This window comes from Raphanus sativus, unplaced genomic scaffold (assembly GCF_000801105.2).
Source record: "Raphanus sativus cultivar WK10039 unplaced genomic scaffold, ASM80110v3 Scaffold0447, whole genome shotgun sequence".
Lineage (NCBI taxonomy): Eukaryota > Viridiplantae > Streptophyta > Magnoliopsida > Brassicales > Brassicaceae > Raphanus > Raphanus sativus.
The window spans coordinates 19,520-39,648 of NW_026615765.1; the positions used below are offsets into that span (position 1 = coordinate 19,520).

General features: G+C 33.3%; 1 protein-coding gene and 2 pseudogenes across 2 annotated transcripts; 2 read left to right on the top strand and 1 right to left on the bottom strand.

The window, feature by feature from the left end:
• Nucleotides 1-122: 122 nt before the first annotated feature.
• On the top strand, nucleotides 123-11,009 carry LOC108835647 (disease resistance protein RML1A-like; annotated as a pseudogene).
• Nucleotides 6,851-8,883, bottom strand: LOC108839131 (uncharacterized). 2 transcript variants are annotated; one of them, XM_018611958.2, is made up of 6 exons: nucleotides 8,464-8,883; nucleotides 8,319-8,396; nucleotides 7,951-8,057; nucleotides 7,838-7,862; nucleotides 7,643-7,740; nucleotides 6,851-7,175 (listed from the first exon to the last, which is right to left on the bottom strand). In XM_018611958.2, exons 1-6 carry the CDS (start codon nucleotides 8,560-8,562, stop codon nucleotides 7,121-7,123), a joined length of 462 nt encoding a protein of 153 aa, XP_018467460.1. In that variant the 5' UTR covers nucleotides 8,563-8,883; the 3' UTR covers nucleotides 6,851-7,120. The 2 variants fall into 2 exon arrangements, with proteins under 2 accessions (XP_018467460.1, XP_018467462.1); XM_018611960.2 differs by having other exon boundaries at nucleotides 7,605-7,740; nucleotides 8,464-8,881.
• A 997-nt stretch (nucleotides 11,010-12,006) lies between the features above and the next one.
• Nucleotides 12,007-15,910, top strand: LOC130502206 (probable inactive lysine-specific demethylase JMJ19; annotated as a pseudogene).
• The last annotated feature ends 4,219 nt before the right edge of the window (nucleotides 15,911-20,129 follow it).

The following is a 20,129-nucleotide window of genomic DNA, read 5'->3' on the forward strand; positions in this document are numbered from 1 at the left end:
TCCCGGCTGTCTCTTTGTGTTTACCTAAGTAAATTAAAACTCTTTTCTCTCCTCCGCAGATAGCTTTGTAAACCAATGCAACTCTCTGATATATTCCTTTAACTTTTCTTTACCTATCTCTCATGGCTTCTTGTTCGTCCCACATCAGGAGATACCATGTCTTTACGAGTTTCCATGGTCCAGAAGTACGTAAAGGATTTCTCAGTCATTTACACAATAACTTTGCAACAAAAGGGATCACAACGTTCAAGGATCAGAAGATGGAGAGAGGCCACACGATTGGACCTGAACTCGTACAAGCCATTAGGGAATCGAGGCTCTCAATCGTATTGCTATCAAAGAACTACGCTTCTTCAAGCTGGTGTTTAGATGAATTAGTTGAAATCTTGAAATGCAGAGAAGATCAGGGTCAAATGGTGATGACGATTTTTTACCATGTTGATCCGTCCGATGTGCGGAAGCAGAGGGGAGAGTTTGGAAACGCATTCAAAAAACTTGTGAAGGGAAAACGGAAGGGGAGAAGAAAATATGGATCGAAGCTTTGGAGTATGTTGCAACAATTGCCGGAGAAACACTCTTTAAACTGGTACGTAAATTTTTTTTTTCTTTTTTTTTTTGTATTTGAATGAAATATTTCTTTTTTTTCTTAAGAATACTTCGGTGGTGGTGGTGTTTCTTTAAATATAGACTCGCTACTTTTTTTCTAGGGAGGATGAAGCTAAGATGATAGAAAAAATTGCTGCTGATGTTTCAAACAAACTGAATCTTACACCATCAAAGGATTTTGAAGGCATGGTGGGAATGGAAGCTCACTTGAAAGAAATAAACTCTTATATAAGCCTAGACTGTGATGAAGTGAAGATGATTGGAATTCAGGGTCCTGCAGGAATTGGTAAAACAACTATTGCTAGAGCTGTATTCAACCAGCTCTCTGCTGATTTTCAACTTAAATGCTTTATGGGGAACCTCAAGGAATGTTATGGGAGGGATGGTATTGATGACCATGATTTAAAGTTGTGTTTACAAAGCCAACTTCTTTCCAAGATTTTGAAGCAAACGGATATGAAGATACATCATTTAGGCGCAATAAAAGAATGGCTACAAGAACAGAGAGTTCTTATTGTTCTGGATGATGTAGATGATCTTGAACAACTAGAAGCCTTGGCTAAAGAACCATCTTGGTTTGGTCTAGGAAGTCGTATCATCATTACCACAGAAGATAGAAAGATACTGCAGGCACATAGGGTAAACAGTATCTACCATGTGGCTTATCCATCCGAAAAAGAAGCTCTTGAGATCTTATGTCTATCTGCTTTCAAGCAAAGTTCCCCGTTGGATGGTTATGAAGATCTTGCGAAACAAATAGCGTATCTTTGCGGTAATCTTCCTTTAGGTCTTCATGTTGTGGGTTTATCTTTGCGTGGGGACAGCAAGGATGAGTGGGAAAATCAATTATCTAAGCTTAAATCTAGTCTTGATAGAAAGATTGAGGACGTGCTACAAGTGGGATATGACAAACTATCGGATACAGATCAATCTCTGTTTCTCCACATTGCATTCTTCTTCAACAATCAAGCTGTTGACCGTGTGACAACCATGCTAGCTGACAGTAACTTGGATGTAAAAAATGGGTTAAAGACTCTTGCGGATAGATCTCTCATGTATGTGTCGACCACTGGGTGGATAACAATGCATCGTCTACTTCAACAACTGGGAAGAAAAATAGTTCATAAACAGTCCGACGACCCAGGGAAACGTCAATTTTTGGAAGACGCCTTCGAGATCCACAATGTGCTGGCAAATAATACAGTAAGTTCATACACCTATGCCTATATATATTTTTTTTTATCAAAACACCTATGCCTATATATATGAACAATATATTCTTTAGAGTGGTTGATAAATCCCAATTGGTGGGTTGGCGTCTATCATTGACATAGATTATTGTCTTCATTGGTAAAACTTTAACATAAGCATTATACTTCTTATTATCAAAGTAATTACTATAAAAAAAATTAGAATATATTCTATTAAAACAAAAACATGACATATTGATAAATATTATATTCAACTATGTATTTCATTTATTCAAAGTATATTAATATTAAACACAAATATGATTAAAAAAACAAAATTATATATTTTTTTTTTAAAATAGTAAAAATATATCTATCCTTAAAAAAACGGATCAGTACTTTAAAGATACAAATGATCTTCAAATGCTATTTTCCAAATGCTTCCATACGAATCTTTTGATATACTATTTGCATTTATAATTTATAATAATTAAAATGAATAAATTATATAAATTTATTTTATTTAATATTATCACAAAATATATTTATATCCAAAATTAAATTTATTTTAAAATTAAAATAATTTAATTTTAAAAATAATAATATTTCTGTTTTAAATAATAATATTTTATATTTAAAATATACTTAAATATATATAATTAAATATGATTTATTATTGTCAATAAAATATAAAATTAATGGACGCATATTATAAATGTAAATATATTCATATTATTTAGAAAAAAGTAAAAAAAATTACATATCATATATTAATCTTATATGGTAGTTTATTTATTAATCATTACTGCTCTAGTAATCACTTTAATATGTATACTAGATTTTGATCCGCTCTTCAAAGGGCGGGTATATTTTTTGTTTTACATTTTTTAGAAATTTAATTTTCATATTTATGATTTAATCATATTTGTGTTTTTCCTTGTAATCATATTTGTGTATAATATTTTTCATAAATGATTAGTAAATTTTTTTAATTATTTTATTAAAATAATTGGACTGAATCTATATTAATAGGTCATGTTTCTAATTTAATAGAATATATATAAAATCTACAAAAATCACAAAAATCCGAAAACCCGATTACCGGTTAAACCACTGGTTTAACCAATAGATAATTTTTACTTTTTTTTTTGTTTTTTATTTATGTTTTTAAAATCTGTTTTCTATAATGTTTTGATGAAAAAGTTAGGTTTTTCAGTTTTGTTATCAAAAAATTATTAATAATGTTTTACTTTTGTTTACTTTAGATTTGAAGTTTAATTTTATTATTCACATTACACAAAATAAATATTATGAATTTTTAAGTCTTGATATTTTCTGTTTAGTTTCATAAATCTTAACTTGTTACAAAAAAATATTTAAATAATCTGAACTACTTTTGATATTTTATATGTCAAATGAAAATAAAAATATAGAAACTAAAGTAAAACATTATTCTCAAGACTAATATTTTGAGAATAAACTATAACTGCATGTAAGTAAAACTAAAGTAAACATTTCAAAATATACCCGCCACTTTATTATTCTCCCTGCCAAAAACTTACACGAACCTTAAAAATAGGATTTTTGTTAGTTATCAAATGTGGAACAGTTACATTTTACATGCAGTTATAGTTTATTTTATGTAGTTACTAGTGGTTTGTCCGCGCTTCGCGCGGAATGTTTATCAATTTTGTGACATAATATTTAACATATGTTATAAATTCTAAATGTATATATTGTAAATAAACACTTGAGCGGATGGACTAACAACATACTTCATTTCAAATATTTCAATTCGTCTAACATTGTTATTTGTCAAAGATTACCTTCAGTTGCATAAATTATCTATGTCTTTAAAGTTTATCTATATTTATAGATTATTTGGATTTTTAAATTGTATATCACATATTTGTTATGTTTTTAATGCAAGTCCTAAATAATTCCTTGAAAGCAGGAAAATAATATACCGAAAACTCTATAAATTAATAATATTGTAACTATGATATTTTATTAATTTATAGAGTTCTTAATTTATAAAGTTTCATTTTTAGGTTTTTGTGTACTAAACTATATTTTCTTTTGTAAAAATTAAAAAGTAGATAATTTTACAATTTGTTTATTAATTAAATTTTATAAGTTGATTTGGATTATTTTTATTCTGTTATTTAGTTTATATAGATATGTGTCTATCACATATTATAAATCACAACATTGTTTTAGCTAATCTAGATTTTTTTTACTTCCCAAGCAGTACTTGTTTAGTATTAATCGGTAAAACTTATATGCATATATTACAAAATAAATATTTGTAATAATTTTAGTTTGTTATCACACGTAAAATTAGAACTGAAATCCTAAACCAAAATCCAATTATTCCTAAAACACACCTGACACTATCTATGTAAAGCAAAAAAAAATGTCTTCCGAGCTTAAAATTTTGAGGCTATAGGATTTTCCAGATTAACTTGTACAAAACTAAACCATTCTAAAAGTAATTATTCATATTTCTTTTTGAAAAAAATGCATTCAAATCGTTCATTTTTTTCATTATCCTAAAATCATTATCTATATTTTCATTGACATTCTTACAAAACAATATTTGTTTTTTTTTGAAACACCACATAACAATATTTGTTGAAGTTTGACTTCGCTATATATATATAGCTTAAAAGCTTAGAAGTTATTATAATATTTACTTTACTATCTGGATTTATAGTGTTTTTTATTATTTTGTTATTTGATATAAAGTTTTTGGATTTTGTTTTCAAAATGTTGCTTCTAAATTAATTATAATATGATTATTACATATTAACATATTTAATTTTGATCTAATTTGATAAATATTCTGATTAGCTATCGAATATAAAATTCTGATTTTTTTATTGAAAGGGTTATACCAAGCTTAGCTTAACACTTGCACTCTAATTATATGCATATTTAGGCATTCTATTTTTATTTTGGTACACATACAATTTTTCTTTTCCAACAGTATACATACGATTTTAAATAAATTTATTGATGGTTAAACAGTTTGAAATCTTGTGGACCTATTATTCAGAAATAACATAGTTTATTTCTTCTTAAATGTGAATCAATACAAAACGTTGTTGATGTTATTCCTTTAGTTGACACATAACTTGTCACCATTTATGATTTACTTGGTTGGTTCCTAATGATTATGAAGTGATTCATTTTATAAGTAAGACCATGTCAACGCTTTATTCCTATTGAAATGGTTGAGTCTGCTTCATTCCTATTGAGACACCAAGTCTGTCATAAGTGAACGATGTGGCGTGGACGTATAATGACTGTCCAAACTACCATCTTCCACCTCTGGAAACAGAGGAACAATGTGCTCCATAACCAGTGCCGGCTCTTGGCATGTGCGAGAGGAGTAAAAGCACAGGGTCCACTTTTTTGACAAAAAAATCTTATGTATTTAAAGTCCATTTCTGTAGAGAAAAGGATGAGAAGGAACATTAGAAAAAAAATTTCTAAGGAATAATTTTTCTATAATTCCTTAAATTAAAAAGAATGAGAAGGAACATTAGAAAAAATATTTCACATGAATGGTGTGAAATTTGAGGAATGAAAAGGAATTACCCCTTCCCACTCATTCCTTTGGTCACCATTTAGAGCCTAATATTCTCATGTGCAGGAGATAATTTAAAACAACACTGGGCCTGGAATAAAAATTAAAGTCCATACAAAATCTAGCGTCAGAAACACAAGGCTAACCGAGACACCAAACCAAAACACTTCATTTAATTAGGAGTGCCATGTGTCATTATTCCCCCTGAGGAGAGATAAAAACTCAACTTTATTTATAAAGATATTTTAGATGTAGTTATATTTAATTTGGACACAACCTATATTAATTGGTCATATTGCTAATTTAATAGTATTGATTTATTCGAGCATATATACTGTTTTTGTATCATACTAATTCTATAGTATAATGGCATACAACTATTATTTTATCATCACTAGAATCGGCCCGCCCTACGGGCGGAACATACTTTACTTGTGATTTAGGTTATTAAGTTTTGTATAATTTTGTGGTTTGTGTTTTAGATTTGCATTTGTTGAAAATGTATATGATCATTATAAAGTTTTAAGTAAAAAGAGATTATATGTGGTAAGATACATTTTACTTGTTTACGCTAATTGTTTCTATTATCCAAAACAGGTTGTTTCTAATATCGTAACATTGATATGCTGTGAGGGCAACAAATAGTTTTTATGCTGTTTTCTTCTACAAAATTTTGATCTCATATTCGGTGAGTTATTTGTGGTCCAAAAAGATTGACTTGTGAATAATTTTTAGAACATAGAGAGTGATTTTTTAGTTTGTTCTATTAAATTTTATTTTTATTTTTTATAACATTAGATTTAATATATTTGTAACTATAATCTTTATAGTTGAGAATAAAGTTTTTATTTATTTTGTAACTATGAGATATTTGGGTATTATTAGAAATTGTTTTGTGTATAAAATATCAGAAGATATTTTTTTTTCAATTTGGATTAAAAAATTAATAATTTAAAATTAAAATATAAAATTATAAAATTTATGTAACTTACAACAATATTTATCTAACTTACAACAATGTTTTTTTGTGAGGTGAATATAACCGATTTTATTATCATACTTTATTTATATGGATGTATCAAAATAAATAAATATCTTAATTAGTTATACAACATAAAAAAGTATTGTTCGTTACTATTTAATATTTATTTATAATTTTTATGTTTTCTTATTTTATGATCAAGTAGTCCATGTAATCTAATAACCAATAGAATTTTCAGAATAAATGCTATGATTAACTTTTAGACTATAGTTAGTATAATAACCGATAGATGTATATATTATATGTAACTAACTTGCTATATCAATATAATATAATTTACTATAATCATTTTTAGTTGAAAAGAAAAAAGTTTAATTTTGCTATAATAAGATATTTTGGTATTATTTGAAATTCTTGTAAATTATATATGAGAAGAAATGTTTTTATTAGAATTTGGATTGAATAATTGTTAGAGATTAATTAGCAGAAAGACATTAAAAAAAGATAGATTTCAAAGCAACAATGTTGTGTATATCAACTGCATCATGCCCTTTTTGATCAAATCTAGCGTATCATGCCATACTTGGTGTTTCTCAAGACAACTGTACCATCATCACCTTCCACCTATCATCATCATCATTATCACTAACCTTTTTTTTTTCTGAAAACAATTATTCCCACTAACCTAACAAATCCAATTCACAAAGATTCATAATATTCAACATAATCCGCATCCATTCTCTTGCGCATTTATCTCTTTTCATTGCAAACGTCTCCAAACACGCCAACTCTTATGATCAAATACCTGTAAGATAAAATACATGTCTTATGAAAGCAAGTACCATGAGCTCACAAAGCTAGTACAACTCTTATGAAAGCAAGCATCAACAATCCAGTAATTAAGTTTCCTACTTTTCATGATAAGAAACGTTGAAATCTTTTTCAAGTACCCTGAAATTTTTTAAACACAGAAATCTAAATCTGTAGAGACAAAAGGACAGAAGATTTGATCATGATAGAACAATAAGAATCTCGTATCTCTCAAACCCACACAGATTCTACTGTAGCATATACTTTAAGTGATTCCATTCACAATCTAAACTCAAATCCGATGAAGTAGATTACAGATCCTCTTGATATAAGTAAAGAAGTAACGACAAAAAGTAAGGTGATCTCAAAAGTTAAGATCTTTAATATTGGATGCAAAAAAAAAAGAACAACAATAGACACAGACCTGTTCTTAGCTCATAAACTGTTTAAAAACAGAATCACCTTAGCAGGAGCATGTCCACATCCGTCAGCTCTCCACTGTGTTCGCTTTCCAAAATCAGAGACCTTGACGGTTGAAGAACATCGGCTAGCCTGCAAATCTGAGAGAATGATTGATGGGTTAACCATTATACTGGAAAAGAAATTTCTAGAAATACTAAGAATTGTGAGGATGATGCTAAAGGGTTGAAGGCTGACCTTTTTACAGGTTGAGATCCACAATCTAGAGAGATAAGAAGCAGTCAATGATTAATCATCATGATCGTGGGTGGAAGAAGTAAAGATGGTTATTAACGGTGACGAATCATTACATCTCGTAAAGGAGGAGTAATTTAGTCGAACCGACAGGAAGGAAGCTCGAGCAAAAGATTCCTTCTGAATATCCGTCCCTGACAAAGTCTTGAAACTCCATTGTTGGCTGGTAAAAGATCATTTTTCTCAGACAAAACCAAGTTTTATATATACAAAATTGAGCTTGTAAAATCTAAATCAAGTGTTTGTTACAAAAAGAAAAAGCATGATTTATTTTAGCAGTTCTAGAGTTAAAGCAAGACTCTATAACATGAGTCTTTATAACATGAGAACCAATTAGCTTGTTCAAATCTATATTAGAATGATGGACACATCAAACAAAAGTAGCAAAGGATTCGATTGTTCTAAGAATCATGATGTATATTACCTTTGAACGGCGGATTTGATTGTTCAAATCACCAGACCTGGCTCCGTTTTGGGCAGTATCCATATGATGATGTTTTAACTGATGAAAAATACAGTAATCAGAATAGACACATGATTCTACCGGGGAGGGTGATCCGATGACTTACAGTATTGAAGATGAAAGTGGAGAGTCTCCCTTCGCTCTCCGTCTCCGAAGTTTTCATCCATACCAGCTTCATCAAAGGGATCGCCAGAGGCTGCAGCATATTTATACAAATCTAGCAGACGGACAGCGCAAGAGGTAGACTCGTAGTGGGATGGGGAATAAAGACGATTAAACCACAATCACCGTTACAGAAGCTAGATAGTCTCTGCGCCGATTCAAGACGAACGAAGAACACGAAAGAAAGCATCTGATTAGGGTTCCCGTAGAAGACTGTGGCGATGGGCCGCAAAAGAAACGCACCGTGAAGCCCACCGCGAAGAAGCCCGTAACCATAAAATCACTCTTTAGTGAAACGGTGAGTTTCTGACGTGTCACGCTGTGGGTTCGCCTATTTCTTAGGTGGATGCTGATGTAGACATCATGGGAGGGATGAAAAGATTCTTTTATATATATAGATATCTACGGATCAAGGCCTATATATATAGACATGAATGAGAAGAATAGTAATCATAGGCTATTGCCTATTGCTTAGCTTCCTAAATTACATAAAAGAATATATGACTTCCTATTTTATTTTAGAGAAGTTGCTTAACAAATCTTTGGTTTTGTGTCATTAATTTTTTTTATAAAATACGTGTCAGGGTACTGGATCTGTCTTAGGTATATCTTTTGATTCGTCCAAGGAGAGCGAGGTCTCTATAAATAGTCGAGCCTTTGAGGGAATGCATAATCTCCAATTCTTAAGAATGTATGGGAGATATATTAATGCATTGAAGATATCGGAAGACATGAAATATCTACCTCGTCTAAGATTACTACAATGGAATGCATATCCTAGAAAAAGCCTCCCTCCAACATTTCAGCTGGAACGTCTTGTGGAACTCCATATGCCAATGAGTAACCTCGAGAGGCTCTGGGGAGGAATCCAGGTTTGATATTTGATCTATGATTCATTTTAGTTAAGAGTTCGAAAGCCTAAGATTACAAAGGACTTTAATGATCCACCTTCCATTATTTGATATGCAGCCCCTTACAAATCTCAAGGATATAAATTTGGGATATTCCCAACATTTGGTAGAAATCCCAGATCTTTCCAAGGCTACTAATCTCGAGACATTAACACTTACTTCTTGTTCAAGTTTGGTGGAGCTTCCTTCCTCTATAAGGCATCTGCACAAACTAAAAAAATTAATGATGATGGGGTGTGTAAAGTTGCAAGTTGTTCCAACCAACATAAACTTAGCATCTCTTGAGGAAGTCAACATGAGTGACTGCTCAGGATTAAGAAGTTACCCAGATATTTCTATTAATATCAAGGATCTCGATGTTGAAAACACACAGATGGAAGCTCATCCATCAATTAGTGATTGTTTGCCTCTTCTGGAGTGGCTTCGTATAGGTGGCATAAACCTCAAGAGATTAACATATGTTCCGGAAAGTGTAACACATCTAGACCTAAGCAATAGCGGTCTAGAGAGGCTTCCATATTGCATTATAGGCCTCCCTCGATTAGAAAGTCTTTTCGTCTACCAGTGCAGAAAACTAGTGTCACTACTGGGTCTTCCCCCTTCTCTCAAGTACATAAATGCAAATGATTGTGAATCACTCGAGAGAGTGAGTTTTGTTTTCAGTGATTCACTGAGGGAAATCGAGTTCCAGAACTGTTTGAACTTGGATGAAGAATCAAGAAGGGTAATCATGCAACAAAAGGTTCACCACAGTGTATGCTTACCGGGTAAAGAAATTCCTGCGGAGTTTACTAACCGAGCTATAGGAAACTCCATAGTCATCCCTACGGGTCTCTCTAGAAACTCAAGGTTAAGATTTAAGGCTTGTCTTCTGATTTCGCCAGTCACCTACTCACATCTTGATATAGCTTGCGTAGTCACCAAGGGAGGTGTCACCATTGCGAAACTTAAGTGGGATTCAATGAATGTTTCTCATTTTCTGACGGAACACCTGTTTTTATGCGATGGTAACTTAACTCCAGGAAGACCTAGCGTGGATGGGAATGCTAATGATATTTTGTTCGAATTTAGCTGCAGAGATAGCTTCAAGATTACTGAGTGCGGTTTACAGATCTTGTGGGAAAACAGTTGGGAATTCAGTGATTGTGAAACAGTTGGGACTGGAGACAGAAGCAACCGCTACAGATATGAAACCTATGAACCTGAAGCCGTTCAGATCTCTCAACGTGAAGACGTTCAAGGCAGTAATTATAGTAGATCTTGTTGGAGTTGGCTTAAGAAGCTTTGCTCTCGAAAAAGAGATGACCGTAACTACCCTCATTATGATTATCACTCAAGGGTAGCGGAAACAACCGCAACAAGCCATATGACCCCCATTATGATTCGACGAGAATAATATGACGAAGGTGTTTACTTAATTTTGCTATCTCCTTTTCCCGTTTTTATTTTGCATCAAAGCGAGGAAATGTTTCAGTTTGAAAATCTAGTTTGACTTTTAAAATAAAAACATACTATTTTAAATATTATGATTTTCATATTTTATATTTTCTTGTATCTATAGATTAACTATTATCGATCCTTTCTCATTTAAAAAACTATTATTGACTTTTTCATTGTCAATAAATTATTTTAACTGTTTTTGAGCTTGTGAATTAATTTTAATACCATTTTATATATATAAATGCGAATGTTACCACTGCCTAGAATTTCTATCATTTAATTTACTGATTGTTAGATATCTATAACAATATATTATTTACTTTTTTGAAAAGGTTTTATAACAATCAAATGTACTTCTTTTGAATAAATGTTTTGTCATGATAATTGTTACCATGTTGATTTGATTTGATTGTGTTGTTATAAATTTTTTGTGTTTTCTTAAAAAAATTATTTCAGTTTTATGTTTTACATAATTTATTTTTTATAATCAACCAACATCATGATTTTATAATAATTTGTTTTTGTTTTAAAATATATTTTTTCTTATAAAAATTAAACTAAGGGAACTTGGTTAAACAGAATCAAGACACAAATCGATCTAATCAAACTAACTATGGTTTATTTTAGCTGGAAAAATTCTATAACCGAATTAATCAAATCAAACCAAACTCAAGCTGAACTGATAAAATAACCGAAGTGATCATCCTGCTTCTAATCCAACATCATCACGCATAAAAACTTTATTTTAAACTGTTTACATAAAATATATTATTATTTTATTGAAAATTAATAACATAACTAAATTTATTTATTACAAAAATATAAAATCTTATAATCTGCCATACATATTTTGGGTATCTAATAAAATTTTAAGAGTTTTAAAATGAGAAATTTATTAAATTATTTCTGATATTTTTATTTCATTGTCATTAGTTTTGAATTGAAATATTCATTAAGATTTTTTCAATAGATATGATTTTAACATTTTGATTTTGGGTATCTTGAAAAAAGTTATTTAAAAAAAAATAGAAAAACAGAAGAAAAAAATAAAAAAAAATAGAGAGAATTTGTTTCTAATTTGAGAGATTTTTTTCTTTATAAGAAATTAGGAAATGTATCTGAAACTTGTTTGACTGCAGATGCTAATCTTCAATATTCTCCTCTAAAACTGTCTTATACGGTAAACACTCATAAGGAAATGAACACATCTTATTTCTTTTCTCCACTGATAAAAAGGACCAGAAGCATTTACTTCGGTAATATCTGCAAGTCCTCAGACCTCTGTTCTCCTGGGTATGTGTTCTACTCTGCTTCTTGTCTTTAAAAATATGATCTTTTCGATGGACAAACAGTATTCAATGTCAGAATTATCGGGTTAGATTTTGTATCCTAAGATTCGATACTCTTTTTCGAGAAGCGTAGAATCAATCTTAGCTAGGGCTGTAAATGATTTTACATGCATTGAATTACATCCTATGATTGAAAAGGAGCTTCCTTTAGTGTAAAGATTGGCTTTTTAAATATCTGAGACTGTCTTGATTTCCTCTAGGCTTGTTTAGTTTGCTATATAGTATCATGTTCGCCTAGGAGTAAGGTTCCAAGACCAACCAAGAGGATAACTTTACTTAAATAATACTTGTTCTGTGGTTTGTTGTGGATGTTTAGAATTGGCACTAATGATGATGAAACTATCTACCGCAGGTGGGATTGGGCTGTAAGGTTTAATGGGCATTGAAGGTGTGAACACAAGTTCAAAATCTGGAAATGTGGACAAGTTGTTGTCACCTCCACCAGGTTTTGAAGGTTGCTCGAAATCTAGAAATGTGGACAAGTTGTTGTCACCTCCACCAGGTTTTGAAGGTTGTTCGAAATCTGTAAATGTGGACAAGTTGTTGTCACCTCTGCCAGGTTTTGAAGGTTGTTCGAAATCTGGAAATGTGGACCGGTTGTTGTCACCTCCGCCAGGTTTTGAGTCTCAAACAAGGTTTGTGCTTAGGAAGGTACAAGAGCAGATAAATGGATCCGGTACACGAGATGCAGATAGTTTCCAGAAGCTTGTTAACAGACGACCTTGGATTGTGCATGATCATACAACCAAACCTGAGGTCCCATTACTATGTCTACCTCTTCCCTGTCTTTTCACTTGTTATGCTCTTGTGGTTAATGGTGAAGCTAGTCATGTATGTGTTTATGTGGATCTGTTTTTTTTTATCATATCTTTGTCTACCAAAGACATTCTTTGAAGTGGAGATCTTTTGAAGTGTGTGCTAAAACATGGATACTAATAGACACTAGGCTTGATGTATAAGATGTTAGTTAAGGATAAAAAGTTTCTTGTTGTGGATTGCATATCCCTACTACTAGTAGGCTACTAGCTAGCCACTTATGGTTTTAGTTTCGTTAATAATGTATGCTCTAAATGATTTAGCATGAACAATTTGAAGCTTGATGTGTCAATTCAGGTAGCTGTACTATGCTTTTTGATGTATAAGAATGTATATTGAGTTTTTACTAAAGTATTTACAAATTCATTTCACAGGTACGACCAAGACGGCTACCGAGAGTCTCCAAGAAGGTAGTCCTTGAGGAAGCTCCAGTGTTTAACCCAACCGAGGAGGTTAGTTTTGCTTTTAATGGAAAGAAAAAAAAAAGTAGGGAATAGGTTTCCTTATTCTCTAACATAGAGTTACTTAATGTTCAGGAGTTCAATGACACTCTCTCTTACATTTCAAGCTTGCGTGACATATCTGAGCCTCATGGAATCTGTTGTGTGGTTCCTCCTCCTTCATGGGATCCTCCATGTCTTCTTGGGGAGAGAAAAACATGGGAGGGTTCCAGATTTTTCACTCAAGTTCAGATCTTTGATGGAGTTCGTACCGATGACCCGAAGATTAAAAAGGAGCCTGATGCTGATAGTGATGAGGATGATGATACGTTTGACAAGGTTAAGTTCTGTAGAACAGAATTTGGTCATGAGTATACTTTGGAGACGTTCAAGAACTTTGCAGATTCGTACTTGGAGAGGCATTTTCGCGTAAAGGAGAAGGTTCTTGCTTCCATGTATTCATCTCCATCAGTAGACGCATGGCCGACGGTGGCAGATGTTGAAAAAGAGTTTAGAAAACTTCTTGAGAATCCACTTGTTGAATTAGGGGTAATGTTTACAAAAATCAATTTTATTGCTTTTATATTATATGAAAAAGACTATAGTACTAACTGGTGGTGTAACATAGGTGCTTTATGGGAACAATATAGATACCAACACGTTTAGCAGTGGGTTTCCTTTATCTGGAACATCTGGATCTTGCAAGTACAAAACATCAGGTTGGAATCTGAACAATACAGCGAAGCTTCCTGCCTCTCTTCTTTCGTTTGACGACTGTGAATCAGTTTGTGTTCCTCGCCTAAGTGTAGGAATGTGCTTGTCTTCTCAGCTGTGGGTAAGTTTTATAGTTGATGTCAGGCTATGCCAGAAATAGCATCTATTCTGCAAGCTATCACTATACTCTCTCATATAAATATCTGTTGATAAACAGAAGTCTGAGAAGGAGAGACTCTACTCGCTCTGCTATCTGCATACGGGCGCTCCTAGAGTGTGGTATTCTGTTGCAGGGTGTCATCGGCATAAGTTTAAGGCTTTCATGGAGAGCTTTATCCCTAAGATGTCAGGAGAACAGTCAAAGAAGAGTTATGACTCTGTAATTACTTCAACACATTATGATTTTGTAAGTACCCTTCTATGCAGTCACTCTTTTTAGAAAATTGACACAAGAGTGACCAACAAAGATATCACTTGTGTTGAGTTCTTGTATTGATGACTATCATACTATCATAGCATTTAATAGTCTATTGGTTAATTCATTTGGCAGGTGATGGCAATGTCTCCTTATGCGTTGCACATGGAGGGTATAACAGTGACCCTGTGTGTCCAGAACCGTGGACAGTATGTTATATTGTTTCCAGGGACGTATTACTCTTCCGTTGACTGTGGTTTTAACTGTCTGGAGATAGCAAATTTTGCTACCCTTGATTGGTTATCACATAAGGAAGTTGATGCTCTGCAGAATCAAGAGAAGAAACGAAAATCGTTGTTATCGTATGATAAGCTTGTTTGGAGCTGCAAGTGAAGCTGTGAGATGCCTTAAGGAATACTCTTTGACCAAGAAAGAACAGCAGACAATATGAGATGGTTTAATGCTTGTGGTAAGGGGGATGTTCTCAAACACTGTTAAGGTATGTTCATCGTTCTTCTTTGCCTGTCTTGGTAGCATGAGGAACCTGCTCACTACCTTTGTTCTCTTTTATGTAGTCACGGGTCAAGAAGGAGAAGAGCAGAGTTCAGTTCCTTAGTGGTCCACTAAAACTGCAAAGGATGGACGAGAGGTTTGATGATGTGAGCAAGAGGGCATGTTGTGAATGCTTTGTGGATTTGTATCTTTCCGCTGTCCAGTGTTCATGTTCTGCTGATCGTTACTCGTGTCTAAGCCACATGAGGAATCTCTGTCCCTGTCCGTATAACAAAAGGAGTTTTCTCTATAGGTACACCATAGATGAGTTGAACATTCTTGTAGAGGCGTTGGAACAGCGTAAGCTCAGCTCTATGTTCAAATGGGGAAACATAGATGGCAACTACTTGCGCTTCTCCTGCCATCAGAAGTTCACAACAACCTGGTGGGGACAAAGGCAAGAAAACAGATGAAGTTATGCAAGATGTTGAAGCTGGAGGTAAGGGAGCAGATGGAGGCAAGAGGGAAGGTGAGATCGATCATAGAGATGATGAATGTCAAAGAGGAAAATGATAATGAGTAGTTTGATATATCAACCAGGCCATGCGATTCTTTTGCTGTCAACACGGCAAAGAAACAGAAGCAGGGATTTTATTAAAGGAATGTTTTGTTTTTAAGTAGTTTAGTCAAAGGAGTAAATCGGTTTGCAAATTTGGACCATTATGTAAACCCTAGAAGCACAACTCTAAACTCAAATTTATGTTACATTTGTTTCAAAACAGTTTCTTTTGTTAAAGAATATTTTATATTCAGTTAGGTATTTTTCTTATAAAATTTATTAACTATTACGAGAATTATTATCACACCAACATTAGTAATATTCTAAATGAATCTCCCATTCTCATCTACCTGAGATTGGATAGAGGTATCTGTTATGAATTGTGGTTAGCTCTGAATCCATTTGTATAGATTAAACTGTGGTGGTTGCTCGTTTTGGCTTGACGTTGGCATGTGCCGTTTAGGTTTAAGATGCCGAACAGAGATTGAAAATGCCGTTTAGGTTTATGTTTACCACTTTGCTAGAATCTATCTCATCTGACTTCTTAATATATAAATGCCGAACAGAGATTGAAAACTGAAACAGGGAATGATAATCTTAATATATTGAACCAGAAATACCTTGGCATCTTCATCTGAGTTCTTCGTCACCGCACAAAGAGTCAGAAATGAGATAAACTAAAATATCCAGGCATCGTCAATCTTCGACAAAGCGACACCGACGAGAATTAAAGAAAGAAATAAAAAGAAAAAGAAGAAAACTAAAGAAACAACAGAAAAAGAGATCAAAACAAACCGAATAGAAACGAAACAAAGAACAAGAAACAAGGTCAATGAAGACTTACACCACCGGAAACTTCTCGGAATGGCCGATGGAGTAAGTCTCCAGGTCCATAGTAACAGCGAAGTTCTTCCAGAATATGCTAATCTCATGAGCTAGCGAAGGATCTTCATCGTGTTCATGGTGCATAGTAGAGAGAGGTTTTTTAATTGTAGGCGAGATTTTGAAGAGTCAGCATCAATTTTTTATTGCTACGTGCTAACAGAAAATGAAGCCACTGCCATGTCACACGTCCGAAACAGAAAGGGAATCAACTGCCATGTCATACATTGGTGGGGGTTGCATCCATCTCTATGACTTGCTTGCTTGATCGCCTTCTTCTTCTTATTTGCGGTCAAGTGGAATGTGCATTGGCAGGCTATATATGAACCTAGCCTTGGTCGGTTCATTAGGAATGTCCTTAGCCATGGGCTGGACTTAAACATGGACGGATGCTTTTAGGATCAAACCGATGGGTTAGATCACATCAGGGTAATCCGGCTATGGATTTATATGATGGGGGTTGTCTTAGATGAGATTCTAATGATGGTGATTGGTTATATTACTTAGTGGTATACTTGTATGGAATTGGAATAGTTGGACCAAACCATGCATAAATATGATCGATTGTTAGGTTATCGGTTTGTATATTCATGTTCTGTGATTTGTATGGTTTCAGGATCAGACCAGGATCGTGGTAAGGCCAAAGAACCATGAAGACTAAGGTTGTGGATGATGTGTGTTTAGATCAGATAGAACATGAACTTATGATAGCCTATTGTGCGAACTGAATCTATGTATTGGATCACATATTTCTATTTATACAATACTGATTTACTCTTAAGTGATTATGGTTGTCTTTGCGATTGATGAACTTCATATGCATGAAAATGACTTAGAAAAATATGGATATAGAAGATGGAACAAAGGAATTAATAATCCAGGTAAGGCCGCAGTCTGGCTGGATTGAGGAATCCAGAATCGGGTCTTACAATGTCTACATCAAAATAATGGCCTTCTTTCACTACTTGCAATGTGAGATGTTCTTTTCCACTTTTGCTATCCGACATATCCAAGAACAAAAAAAATGGCAGACAAGTTAGCACTCCGTGCTAGGAATCTGTCTTCAGCTATGGTTTATTTCGATTTCGTTTCACTGTTTTGGCTAGCGGGATTGGATTCTTCTTATTCTAGAATAGCCTTCTGTTAGAACAAAAAGAAATATTTAGAAATATTCTTAATAGTTTTTTTATAAATTAAAATTGAAGTTTAGGCTTTAATTGGTAACTTTGTAGAATGGTGGAATGATGTTTTTACGTGATTCCGTAAGTATTTTACCAATCAAGAAAATATGCGGAATGATAAAGAAAGCAAAAATGCAGGTTTGATTTTTTGCTGACATAAATATAAAGAAAATTTTCATTAAGTGGAAAAGTGAGTTTTAGTAGATTATAGTAGAACAAATTACAGATTCAGCACTTTCATATTACTAAACTATATGCTAATACCATTTTAAAATTTTAAATAAATACCAATATTTTTTATGATAATATTTATGTTAAAAATAAAGTTACATTATAATTTGTTTGATAATATTATGAAATGTTAATCTATTATTAAATATCATATTAAAAGATAAGCTAAATATTATAATAAGAGCTTAAGTAATTTTAATAAATATTAGTTATTTTCATATTATGTAATAATTAGTTTTATTATTGATATTTATTTTTCTTATAAAAGTTGAATACCATATAAAATTTTGATCAATTAAACATTAATATTCCATCATTCCGCAAATTTTTAAATTTTTCACAGCTTAATTAATTTTTTCCGCAGCTTAACTATTTTTTCCGCGATTCCGCGATTGATTTTTCTAAAATGAAAGTGTTAGAAAAAAAGAAGTTATTTGACTAAATTGTATTATGTTGTGGAATGCAAACAAAGTCCCACATTGGAAGTTTAGACAAATAATGTCTAATATATAAAGAGTTGTCCAACTCTGATTAGTACGAGGCCTTTTGGAAAGGAGTCCCATAAACAAATCCATGCGGGCTTTGCCTTCGGGCCCAAAGTGGACAATATCGTATTAATCAGACAATAGAGAGTTAGACATGTCTAATATATAAAAGAGTTGTCCAACTCTGATTAGTACGAGGCCTTTTGGAAAGGAGTCCCATAAACAAATCCATGCGGGCTTTGCCTTCGGGCCCAAAGTGGACAATATCGTACTAATCAGACAATAGAGAGTTGGACATGGGCTTGAAAAAGTCCAACAATTGGTATCAGAGCCGGTGATGACGAACATCTGCAAGAAGACCAAAATACCCTTCAAGTTCGAAGAGCCTCCACTTCGATGGGAAGGGCGAGGTGCGTAGCAGAAGCCAGTCAAAGATCCTGGGAGCTTCGGTTGTGGGAGGGAAGAATCCTCAAGATGACTTCGCGAATAAGTGGTGTCGGAGACTTGTATCGAAAGTCTCTCCCTAACGACGATACAAGATTAGGTGGGTATTCCTAACGGTGCTGCAAAGATTAGGTGGTGAATGTCCTAATGGTGCAGTAAGGGTTAGGTGGATAAATCTTAATGGTGTAACAACGGTTAGGTGAAGAGTCCCGTTGGTGATTACGGCGGTACAAGAGGTGTGCCAGGTTTCGCTGGAGGTTAAAAACCAAGGGTTCATGTGGTACTTGGTTGAGAGGAAGTTTGTTGTGAATGCAAACAAAGTCACACATTGGAAGTTTAGACAAATAATGTCTTATATATAAAGAGTTGTCCAACTCTGATTAGTACGAGACATTTTGGGAAGGAGTCTCATAAACAAATACATGTGGGCTTTGCCTTCGGGCCCAAAGTGGACAATATCGTACTAATCAGACAGAGAGTTGGATGTGGGCTTGGAAAAGCCCAACATATAAAATAGTGATATCTTACTTTTGAGAATATCTTTTTGAGATAGGGAGGAGCAATTGAGCATGCATGCTATAAGATACGAATTGACAGCACAATAAAGTTACGTTCAGAGTCTCGTCCTTCGGAGACCTTTGGTTTAACATGTTAATTACAGGCTCAACCACGACACCTGACTCGTCATTTACTCGGTCCATTATTACTTTAGGCCTCTGTTGATTTATTAGAACTAATGTCTTCTCCAGCATTAAATTCATCACTAAAGAAGAAGTGAGTGTAGGCCTATATATCAGCTCGTACAACATATCGGGCGCCGATCCGGCTAAAAGGCAGATCGAGACTATACATCAAATGCGCTAAATAAAGCGACTCGTATATGGTAGAAAGAATGCTACCTTGTTTTCTAGCTAACACGAAATGACACCTTGTTTCACAAGTTTAGTAAAAATTCAAATTTGTATAAAATTATCACTTCTAAATAAGGATCCTAATGCCTAGAAGCCTTTGATTTGTGACAAGACACTGACTCCTTAGATCTCTAAGATATCAAGGCAGTAATTTGATAAATGAATACAAAAAAAACAGAAAGAGATCTCTGAAAGATATCGGTGGTACTGGTATCTAAGTCAGCTTTTTCCCCAGTTAAAATAAACAATAAAATAGAAAAAGCAAGAGAGAAATAGAAAGGAGAGAGACACACTACTCTCTTTTTTGACAAGACACACATAGACTTTAAAAGAAAAATTT